Source organism: Rhizophagus irregularis, chromosome 22 (genome assembly GCF_026210795.1).
Source record: "Rhizophagus irregularis chromosome 22, complete sequence".
NCBI lineage: Eukaryota > Fungi > Glomeromycota > Glomeromycetes > Glomerales > Glomeraceae > Rhizophagus > Rhizophagus irregularis.
Window position 1 is genome coordinate 2,564,447 of NC_089450.1, and position 11,874 is coordinate 2,576,320.

Here is an 11,874-nt window from a genome sequence, read left to right on the forward strand (position 1 = left end):
CCGTCTTTACCGATCATTTCCTGATTGTTTTTACCGTCTTTATCGATCATTTCCAAAATAGATTTAGCGGACTTATTTATGAATCGGATATCTTCCGACAAAGAAAGTAATAATTTATTATCCAAATAAATATTCACACAAAACAATGCTTGTATCCAACAATAACTAAGTTTGAATTCCAAAGAACTAATTTTTTTTATTAAAGTAATTGAACAAAATTCCGGCCCAATTAGAGTCAAAGAGTTGTAAATTCATGTGATCAACACAAAAAATCAATACCGATTTTACACATTTGTTACACATTTGTGATGTAGCAAAAAGTATAAAAACCCTATTTTTACAAAAGAATTTAATCAAAGTTAAAAAAAAAAAAAAATTTTTAATAAACCTAAATATTATATTAGAAGCTTTTTTTTTTTGTACCTCTTCACACCTTTTTTGAAAAAAATTTTGCAATCAAAAATGAATATCGTACAATCATTGAAGAATGAACAATCAAGACGGTCACCATCTTCAAATAGAAGACAATCAAGAAGAGCGAATACTTATCCTTATAATAGGAATGAAATAAACAGTGAAAATTATTATAAGTGTGATCAAAATGGTGATCATATCAATATTTTGAATGCTCAAGGAAGTTCCTTAAGGTATGATGTTATTTAATATCAAACCGATTGTTTTTAATTTTTTAAAGTAGGAAAATATTCAAAACTTTTCCATAAAAACAATACCTATATACACGATAACAGATCTTCAAAATTGCTTACTCACTTCACTAATAATGTGGAAACATATGGATCACGAAAGATTAAACAAAGAAGGCGAAATCGATATGTAAGACAACGAAATACAAGTATCTATAATTTGAGGTTAATAAATCTTCCTCAACAATCTGTAAATGATCCATTTATAAATCAATTTTTCAATGGAATTACGTTTTAAAAAATAAATTTAAATTGGTGGATCTGGCATATCATATATCGGTAGATATTCTTTCCTTAACGTAACGACGTAACGTATCAATGCTGCGGTACCACTACTATTATACTGCTGCAGTCTTCTTAAAAAATCAAGCATATTCAATTTAAGATCTTAATAAATTAAATATTTTATGAATATTTTTTTTTATAGAAATGCAAAAATTAGTATGTTTACATATTATATTAATATTACCTAATAATAATATGCGTAACGTTCGAATTATTAATTTTGATTGAAAAATTTTCTTTTAGAAATATTTTTTACATTGACATTATGTTTATTATCTTTGGAATATGACAAATGAAATAATCAATAAAAAAAATCAAATGACTAAATGGCAACGACAAATGACCAGATAATTTTTCGAGTCAACTTCAAATCTTGTTGTCTTTGATTGCTATGATCAGATAATAACTATATCATACTGTATAAGGTAGAAGACTTTCGATTCCGTTATTTCTAGCATCATGAAATAATAATACAAATTACAAAGTCCATTAAGCATGAAAGATCAAAGTGTGGGGACAAAAATCGACCGTAATTTAGAAAAATAGTGCTGGCCGGAATTGCATAATTTCGGCCGACACTATTAATCATGTGATTCAACTGACAACTATTCACTTTATGAAATATAATAAAGTACAAAAATATCGCTTTGATGTTAATTCTCAGTATTTCCAGAAAATTATTTACGTGACTTATACCTGTTTCCAGTGTCATACCCCTCCTTTCATTTTTTTCGGTTTAAAATCTTATTTGTCACCTTTATTTGATACATGATTAATTTTCCCGATGCTTAATGCTGGCTTGTTATATAAAAATTATATAGTCTCAAATTTAGATAGTATAATTAAATTATTAATATTTAAAATGCTAAAACTTGATCAATATTTTTTTAAAAGGAAATTAACCAATAATTTTTAAAGTTTAGGTTATGAACTTTTAATTGTTGCTATAAGCTATTGGTTAAGTATTATCAAAATTATGTAGTATGTCCAACGTACTGTAGTCTGTAGATCATACAGTAGCAACTCACTCAAAAAATTCTGCAATTGGCCCGCATTATGCACGAGCACGTATAAGTTTCACCTGCATTTATTTTAAAAACGTATGTCACGTGATTGAGGAATCATTTCGGGTGTTACTGGCACTAAATTTAAATCATCTCTATCCCGCAGTATAATACAGTATCTAATTGACCCAAGTTAAATAAAATATCGAATAATCGGATAATCTAAAAAATTCGTCCCTATATAAATAAGTAAAACAGCAACAATTAAAAGGGAGATTTATCGTGTCGCGCTTATGTTTTATTTTGCCGCAACAATTTCAACAGTTATTCAAACTGAACAAGCAACCAAATTGTTTATGGTCACATAGATATTAAAATTTCTATTAATTCGTGATCTGTAAAAAAGATTTCGGTGCAAATTAATGTCGATCATTAGTAAATTTTCGATTTTCAATTCTTTAAATAATGCACTGTAAATTTCTTTATTATGTTAATCGTTTATTTTGATTATAAATAGAGTACAAAAAAATGATTCTTGTTTGCTTCTAAGTTATTCTTTGAAACAATACCTTAAAGTTTTTAGGGTCAATTGAATCAATCAAAGTTTTGGCGATAATATTATTACACGATACAATAATTTTAGTGAACGTAAATTTTTAACGATACTATTATGCACAAAAAAAAATGGTTAATAAAATTTTTTCTAAATTTTAAGTAAATTAAATTTAAACTTGTTAAACGTAGTATATAACAAAATTAGGTGGTTAACATGTATGTAAAAATTCCGTATACAGTGTATCTTTTATTTTTAAAGAAGCAATTTAATTTATATTGTAATTTTTTTTTTTTAGATGCAATGACCGAAGTTTATCATAATGGTAAAAAATAAAAGAACATTGATGATTGATCTCCTTTGAATTACTTGGCAACATAATTTTTGATGTTCCACATTTTTTCTCGTTTATCTGAAAATAATTAATTTGCTTGCAAATAATTCTTTCAATAACAGATAATAATTTGAAATATTCTACTATTAAAAACTATTGAAATTATACTAACGAGGTACTCATAGGTGGTTTTGGTACGAAATCTCGAAAATCATTTGAGCGACCGACAACAAAATCTCGACAATCCAATATCTTGACAAGTCAAAATCCTGACAAAATTATCACACATTTAAACTAAATATTACATATTGCAACAAATTATTTTATTAGAACACACATCACAAAATTGTCGATATAATGACTTGTCAGGATTTTGGATTGTCGAGATTTTGATCGGATACCCTCATAGGTAGTACCAAAAGTGAGTAGGACTTACTGTGCGAAAACATTGGGAGACGCTTACTAATGGTGGAGTGATGGTGATGGCGGTGGTGTTCGCTGTAAATTCATTATTCGGTTTAAAAATATTCAATATACAGATTTTGGGGTTTTATTTCATTTTCTTTAAGCTTCCCACAACGTCATTTTCGGTAAATGTAATTTTTAACTTTCCAAAATTTCAAAGTCTGACAGAATCATCAACTTCTGTTAACTTGTTTATACTAATTCTTTGATTATTTATCTTGACAAATTTTCCACTTTCATCTTTGAGAATTTCAAGCGGAAAGATGTTAACGTCGGATACGTTTCTTAGTGTGCAACAATTGAACATGTGGGTAATTGAATCTGAGTGGATCACGAAGGGTAGCAATAATTAACGAATCATTTCATAATAGATTTAGAAATTATTTTCTTTCTTTTATTTTTATTTTATAACTCGGGAATTTTCATAATTTTTTTTTTGTAGCTTGAGGTGGCAAACGTCTTAATGACAGGCTCAAGTCCTACACCGGATTAGGGCTCCAAATTACGTATATTGAAATAGTTTCAGTTTTATACTAATTACGTGATTATAGTGAATAATAAAGATCCATATTTCTGATTATAATATTTGATATTTAATTTTCAATATTCCCAATATTCCTTCGCTCACGTTTACAATATCATTTAGTAAATTTAATTAAATTAAATAGTAAGCTAAATCTACAATCATTGGCTAATCATTAATACACTGTACAGTATATATATTATACCTTTCTGAAACATTATGACTAATAATAACTGAAGGTAGTTGTTTCTTATGATGATATAGTGTAGATTCCACATAATTAATCATATTTTATCTCGTTTACGATTTTTTTAATAGTAGCTCTACTAATAAAATAATAATAATAATAATATATAACCTTTGATACTCGGTTACAAATTGTTATTGAAATGATATACAATGTTTTGGTAAAAGAGATAGTGCGTAATACTAACGTGAATTTAACGTACCGGTACTGCATATCTCGTATATACGGTATCTTATATTGCACAATGACTACAAGTTTAAATTGAGTAATAGATTCCAATTTTTTTATTGGCTTCGGCTAATATTTCTGCTACAAATTTGTCATTTTGATTGGTTTGTGTCGATATAGAGAGATCATTTAGCGTTAAAATTTAAAAATCTCTCGAAATAACGATGTAAATGAATTGATTAATTTCATCGAAAAAAACTATTATAAAAAACATTAGATATTATGAGAAGTACATTCTCGGTAACTAAAAATTTACATTACGTAATAACGATAATTAAAAAAAATTGGCGCTAAAGGTTACCGAAGAACACGCTTTTAGATATCGCTACGTGTCATTTACAATCCGTGGTTACGTTTCATGAGTTATTTATACTAGAATAATATAATTAGTTGCGTTTAGTTACGCTTTAAGTATTGTTTTCTAAAATTAGCTACACAAAACTAGACAAAAAAAAAAAGTTTTATGGTGTACAAGATGACTCGATCTTGTGACGTGTTTATCAATATAAAAACTTCTGATGAAAAATTCCTGCATCAATCATTCCAACAATTTATAAATTCAAAATTCAAATATCATCACATTATTCAAATAAACCATGGATAACAATAAAAATATTCCTAGCATCTCGTCCCTCGTGAACTCGCTGGGCTTATCTCGCAATTCTAATGATATACCGCAAACTTCTGATATTCAAACGGGACATCTTTTGGCAGTTAATAACTCTTCTAACAACGTGACGAACAACCGTGATAATTATCCTACACCTACAAGTATTTCTCCGGAACCTGATCACCAGCAATATAATCCACCAAACGATAATCCTACTATTTCTCCTTCGCAATCCACGTTCAATGACATTTCTAACAACGATGATACTAACGCGCAATTCTACTCACAATATATCAAAAATTCACCCAAGCCAAATGTCTTTCCTTTGCTTAATTCACTTAGGATTAATATTAATTCTCCTCAGACAAACATTATTATTTTGCCTGTCTCTAATTCAGATATTAAAAATCAGCTTTAGCAAGTTTATACTTATTTGAATCATTCAAAAAATTCGCCAAAATAATTCCTTTTACATCAACTTGTGATCATTATTCTCATTATTCTGATAGTTTTAGCCTTCGATTTTTTAATTTTTTTTTTATTTTCTATTTTTGAGAAGTTCTTTGATACAGTAGTACATTCCATAATCACATGATTAAATTTATAATTTATTGATTCAATAAAGAAAATCCCTCATAAAGCCAGTCCGATAAACTTTAAATATGGTTACTTTTGGTTTTGGTCAAATTATATGATTAAAGAATTACTAGAAACTTTAAAAATTACCTTTGACAATCTTTCAAATATTTAGAGTTTCCATGCTTCTGTTATTCCATTCGTCGTTTAGAGCAAATTGCATATTTTCGTTCTCCAAAGAATATTATAGAATGACTTAGCCAATAATACAAAAGGGGGAGGTTAAAACAATGTGAAAGAATTGTTTATTTGATTGTCTTCACTTTTTGCTATTTATGATACACTACTTAGAGCTTATTATTATATGATCACGTGATTCCGATGATACACACATATATATTTTTGCAACATTATTTCGAAGGGTGAGCAATGTTCGCTAAAATCAACTCGTCCCCTCATTCAGGTTATCACCTTAAAGCATCTTTACCAATGAATATTCATCGATTAGATGAACATCACGAAGAAAATATTGAAGTAAAATTAATTGGTTAACAACATGGTTTTCTGATACTCTCAACAATTTAGAAAACAATTTGAAGATAGCAGATGATTTCTACTCACTTGCGAATATTAAGATCAATAAAGAAAAAACAAAATTATTAACCAACGATGAGGACCTCTTGAAACAACCGAACCATAGATACAATTTACAATTTGGTAATGATCTCGTAGAAATTGAAATTGTTCCAAAGAGAAAAGATGAACGTATTTTAGGCATCCACGTCAATATAGCTAATTCACCATCATTTACTTACAACAAGATCAAAAAAATGTTACATTATATTTGTTTCAAACTTTGTATGAAAAAAATCACGCATGATCACGTGATGTATATTATTAATAAGGTGCTATTACCGAGGATAGAATATTTAACGCAACACATTTTTATTGAACCAAACAAATGTAATGAATTCAATAGAATTTTACGCTCAATTTTTAAACACTCCTTATCATTACCAAAATCTTTTTTTAATTCAGTGGTACATAATTCGATATACCCCAATATTTTGAATATTTGGGATTCACAATTGCGTTCCCAAGCATCTTTATTAAATGCACAAATTAATAACCCAGTCACGTCAAAAGTTATAGAATTCCTTTTTTTAACATCACAATGTAAACTTTGGACAAATGATATAAGTGAAACGACTAAATATTTTCACAAACCTTCTAAACATTTTAACCGCTTAGAAAATTTATTATGCATTTTCCATTTCTATAACTTATCCTTTCATACAAATTTTAAATATAATGTTACTGGTGGTTTACATCCTATTAGCTATTTTATCGTTGACCCCAAAAAATATTTTGGTTTTGTTAAATCACTCAAGAACAAGAATATTTTCTTCTTGGATCAAATAATTAGTAACGATGGTGCTTTTCTTAAAACTTGGAAAGAGATCAAGAAATTATTAAAAAATAATCGAGGGCGTCGACCTAAATGGTATGATTTTCTTAAAGATAATATCGTATTAAATCCTTCAACAAATCGTTTACAATTCACGACTCAATCCGATAATATGTCACCTGATCTCAGATTTCCACGACCTAAAATAATTAAATGTAATAATCATAGTGTTCCTTGTAAAAATCAATGGGCAGCTTTCTGGTCGCCACGAGTTTCATGTATAGTTTATGGAAAAATTTTGGAAAAATCACATTTCCCTGGAGATTCACCAAAGGTTTATTTAGAACATCATATTCCCTTTACAGATATGTCTAATCCTAATCATAATATAACTCCTCACTCCACACCTAATTTACTTGTACCTTGCACTGGTTGTGATCTTCATGACTCATTCTATATAGGTGACGTTCGTCCCAAGTGCATTATTAGCTATTTTTCTAATTTTACAATCACTTTACATGTGAATATATTCAAAAAAGATAATAATCGATTTAATAACATTTTTATTGTACATAAGTCTGACAGTGAATTACGTGCAGATACTTTTCCCCTCGTTTATATATCCCTTCTAACATTAATCATAGATTAGTGAATGGTTTATTATTACCTAATGATATCTTTAATGAATTTTATATTTTAATTAATAATTTAGCTTCTTTCACAAATTTAGTAGAATTTTATACTGATGGTTCTTTAAAAATTGATGATGATAATCCCCGAATGGGTTTTGGGTGGATATTTACTTCGGATACTAGTTTAAATATAAAATTTTCTGGTGCAACTACGCAATGGCCCAGTTCTACTAGAGCTGAAATTATGGCAGTATTAACATGCCTTATAGTTTGTCCATCTAATAGTTCAATTAACATTTTTACAGATAGTCAATGTATGATCGATACTTTCACATCGTTATCGAATTATAAGTTAACACCAAAACGAAAGCAAAAGATTAATAATATCATTCTCTGGCAGGCAATCCAACAAATTATAGCTGAGTTGAATTTACAGGTACAATTCACGAAAGTAAAGGCACATTCAGGAGTCGAATATAACGATATTGCCGATAGATTGGCCAAAAACGGATGTGATTCCAATAAGATGATTTCAATTTCACCAAAGGGCGTCAAAGCACAAAAAGGTTATATCATGTTTAACAATGATACTATCATTGATCATAATATCAGGAAAATATTAAAGAAACCGCTTAATTTCCGTCACATAGAACGTCAAATTTCACTCAAACCTTTACATGTACTCAAATCATTCATCACCAATCATATCATCAACTGGGAGTTTTCACAATTATGGATTAATCATAACCCCTTTCAAAAAGCCATGAGTGAATCGTATAGTAAACACGTTGGTTGGCGTATCAAATGTTCAAATTATGCCTTACCTACGCTGGACGCTCTTAATCGAAATTACCCGGATATCCTTAATGGATACGACACATGTTTTTTATGTTCCTCTACTGCAGAATCTAATGAACATTTTTGGACTTGTCCAAAGTCGATAGATATTTTGAAATCCATATTTAGAATCCATGAACAGAAATTTTGATCACACATTATTAACAACATGGATAAAGAAAAGATCAATATTAATGCTATCAATTTTGATATCCCTATATTTACTTCTTTCAATTCCCCTATCAATTTGATTCATGATGCACCAGATTTACATTGCCTCCTGATTAATCTAGTCCCGAATTGTCTCTTATTACCGTTGAAAGATGCCAAAATTCATAAAAAGTTAATCAAAAAATCACTTCTTTCATTTTTATTTGATCTACATCATGATATTTATGATCAACTATGGAAAGCTCGCAATATCAAATGGAAAGAACATAAGAAAATTAATGGTATAACGAAAAAATCCTTTCTAAAATGACAAAAACAACGAAAAAAATGACGTAGAACCAACGATGAAAACTCGACATTCATTGACCGAACTAATTATAACATAACAACTGTTGGATATACTAATCCATTTATGACTTCTATTAGAAATCTTGATGATTCTATATTTTGGATCTATTTAACTAGTAGTAATTTCCGCCATAACTTACCATGGATCAATTCTTTATCAACTAACTTTATAGATTCTATTACTTTTGACCACAATTTGTTTTATTACACTATATAACCTCTTCGCTCGTCACACACTGTAGATAAAGTTAGACTATATTACTCGCCCTTAACTTTTCTTTTTTTTAGATAGTTGCTGCTAGTCTCTCGGATGGTTTTTATTATGGTTCCCATTTGATTTATTAGCGTAGTCCTACTTTATCAAATAGTACAGATCGAAGAGTGAGGTCCCGTAGGGGATGACAAACTACGATCTATACACATATATTAGTTTTAAGTCTTTTCGAACTCTTTCTTCTTTTATTTGTAATAGTCTGGGTTTACCACTCTTTCAGTAATAAAATAAATAAATAAAATAAAATAAAATTCGAAGGGTGAGGTCCTGGCTTATCTCTACGGAATAGATTGGAATGAATTTCATTTAGTCTGGACTTACAGTGTATTATGCGCGTCTTTTTTATAGTACTATTTTAGTCTTGCAATGTTACTACTCTTCTTGAATAAAAATATTTTTGCAACATTAAAAAAATAATCGAAGAAATCATGAAACACCCGCATACTGGTTTATTTTTTTATTAATTTCGGATAGTACGTTGTACAATTTGATAAGTTGTAATTTTGTTTTACAGTATGTTATAAAAGGAATAAAAGACGACTTTCGATAATGTAAATTTAGTTTTTAGCTTAAATACACATACTCTCCCTGGTTTACAGTATGATTTCTCGATTGCTATTTTCCTGTACATGTCATTTCCTGAAGTCAATTTTTCCGATTGGCCATTTCTTCTTGAATTTAACTGGAATAACTGGATCATTTCCCGAAACTCCAATTTCCCATATTAATATTCTAAATGGACATTTTTACTGGATTTAATAAAAATTTTCTTTTTTTTTTTAGAATAGATTTTATTTATATTTATTATAATAAATTATAGTGACAAAAAAAAAATTAATTAATTCCTTAAATATTTTCTCATAATTTTAGGTTTCATTCCATTTTGATCAAACGACAAAATTTAAAATAAAATAAAATAAATATAAAATAATAATCCAAATATGTGCGTAAACGTTTTTTACGTGAGAACCATAAAAAAAAAAAGATCACCTGCTGCTACTGCGTAGTAATTATTGTTGGTGTATACAGTAATTACATAGATTTAATAACTTGAAAATAAAATTCTTGACGCAATAATTTCCTTAATCCTTATTATTTTTTCATATATTATGTAGTAAATTATAAAAAAGTATAGTTTAGAATTTTAGATGTTGGAAATTGGGATTCGAGAAATTGGACTTCAGGAAATTGGAATTCAAGGAATTGGCATTCGGGAAATTGGACTTCAGGAAATTGGAATTCAAGGAATTGGCATTTGGGAAATTGGAATTTCGGAAAATAATCCAGTTCGGGAAAACAAGCATTCAGAAAGTTTACTTCGGGAAATGGATCAGATCGCGACAAAGAATATTCCTATGAAATTTGTCATGCTTTTTTCACTTTAAAAATTATGTTTTTTTATTACGTACATTAGTTGTGTATAAGATTATTGATGTAATTTGTACAGCTAAACTTCGATATACACTGTTGTTTTGAGAAAAAGATCGGTATATCAAATTATGGTCATTAGTAGACCATAATGTAGGCCAGTTATAATTTGTTTCCGACCGGAATTAAGATGGCGCAAAAATTCATAATTTTATAACTTCTGCCAAATCCACACTGTGTTGATCATTTTTTTTGGCTAAAATTAACGTTAATTTTGGGCAAAATGATCGACATTCCGATCAAGTGAGCCAAATCCGCCCATATGCGTTAAAGTTCTGGCCAAAATAATACTAGTATAACCTAAAATATCGGTTTAGATTTAAAATTAATAACGAGATGACGAGATGTACATAATACATTAAGTAATAATTAAGACATTTCGGATCCCAACTTAGGTTGCAAGTTATAATCCAAGTTCGACCATACCAAAACCGTAAATCAAGTGAAAACATAAGTTGTGAACGGTTGCAAACATTACAGTAGATCACGTTATTATTAAAGGTTAGTTGAAAAATGATGATTCAATTTACAATTATTATTATTATAATTAATATAATTAATTGATTCATTAATATCGTAATATATAATATAGTGTTCTTAATCGAATCAATTAACATTGATCATTGTTTTTATGATTGACAGAAAATCTTGCTTGCGGAATATTTCAAAAAGTAAGAAAGAAAATTTAGTCTTTTTAATATTTTAAATAATCTTTTAAAAATACTTTTATAATGTACTATATCACATAATAAATTTGTGATTATAAAAGTTGCTGTATTTTAATTTTTAAATGATGTGAATTTCTTTTATAACAAATCTAGCGAAAGTTTTTCATCACGTTATTTTAAAATTTATTGGACGATTTGATATTTATGGATAATTTATTATGCAATAAAATTTACAATGAAGTCACATGTATCACCTTTCAAATAAAAAATTTTGTCCTGTTGGCCATTACGCTTGATAGTAACACTTTTATAATCATTCGAATAAAGCACGTACCAAAAATTTGTTTTTAATTCTCTTACTTCTTTTTGATAACATCACAAAGCCCAATTCTTCATTGGAATCCAACATATTTACCACTATTCACAAATCTTTCTGCATGCTCTCTCAAATGATTACCCGCTCAATTTTCAACAATAATTGCTATTAACAAAAAATCTTCCACGCAAAATGTAGCATCAACGTTAAGACTTACTGATGTATCCTTTGGGATTAACAGTTTGAAAGATGGGGACAGTGAG

At 28.6% G+C, this 11,874-nt stretch overlaps 3 protein-coding genes across 3 annotated transcripts; all 3 read left to right on the forward strand.

Moving 5' to 3' along the window:
* Nucleotides 1–462: 462 nt before the first annotated feature.
* OCT59_014758 (uncharacterized protein) lies at nucleotides 463–942 on the forward strand (the record flags this gene model as incomplete). Its single annotated transcript, XM_025323693.1, has 2 exons — nucleotides 463–647; nucleotides 750–942. 2 exons carry the CDS (start codon nucleotides 463–465, stop codon nucleotides 940–942), a joined length of 378 nt encoding a protein of 125 aa, XP_025189994.1.
* Nucleotides 943–4,939: 3,997 nt separating this feature from the next.
* OCT59_014759 (uncharacterized protein) lies at nucleotides 4,940–5,371 on the forward strand (the record flags this gene model as incomplete). The annotated part of the gene is made up of 1 exon (XM_025309718.1): nucleotides 4,940–5,371. One exon carries the CDS (start codon nucleotides 4,940–4,942, stop codon nucleotides 5,369–5,371), a length of 432 nt encoding a protein of 143 aa, XP_025189993.1.
* Nucleotides 5,372–10,347: 4,976 nt separating this feature from the next.
* Nucleotides 10,348–10,584, forward strand: OCT59_014760 (uncharacterized protein; the record flags this gene model as incomplete). Its single annotated transcript, XM_066150219.1, has 1 exon — nucleotides 10,348–10,584. The coding sequence occupies one exon, from the start codon at nucleotides 10,348–10,350 to the stop codon at nucleotides 10,582–10,584; it is 237 nt and encodes a 78-aa protein (XP_066002407.1).
* Nucleotides 10,585–11,874: the final 1,290 nt, after the last annotated feature.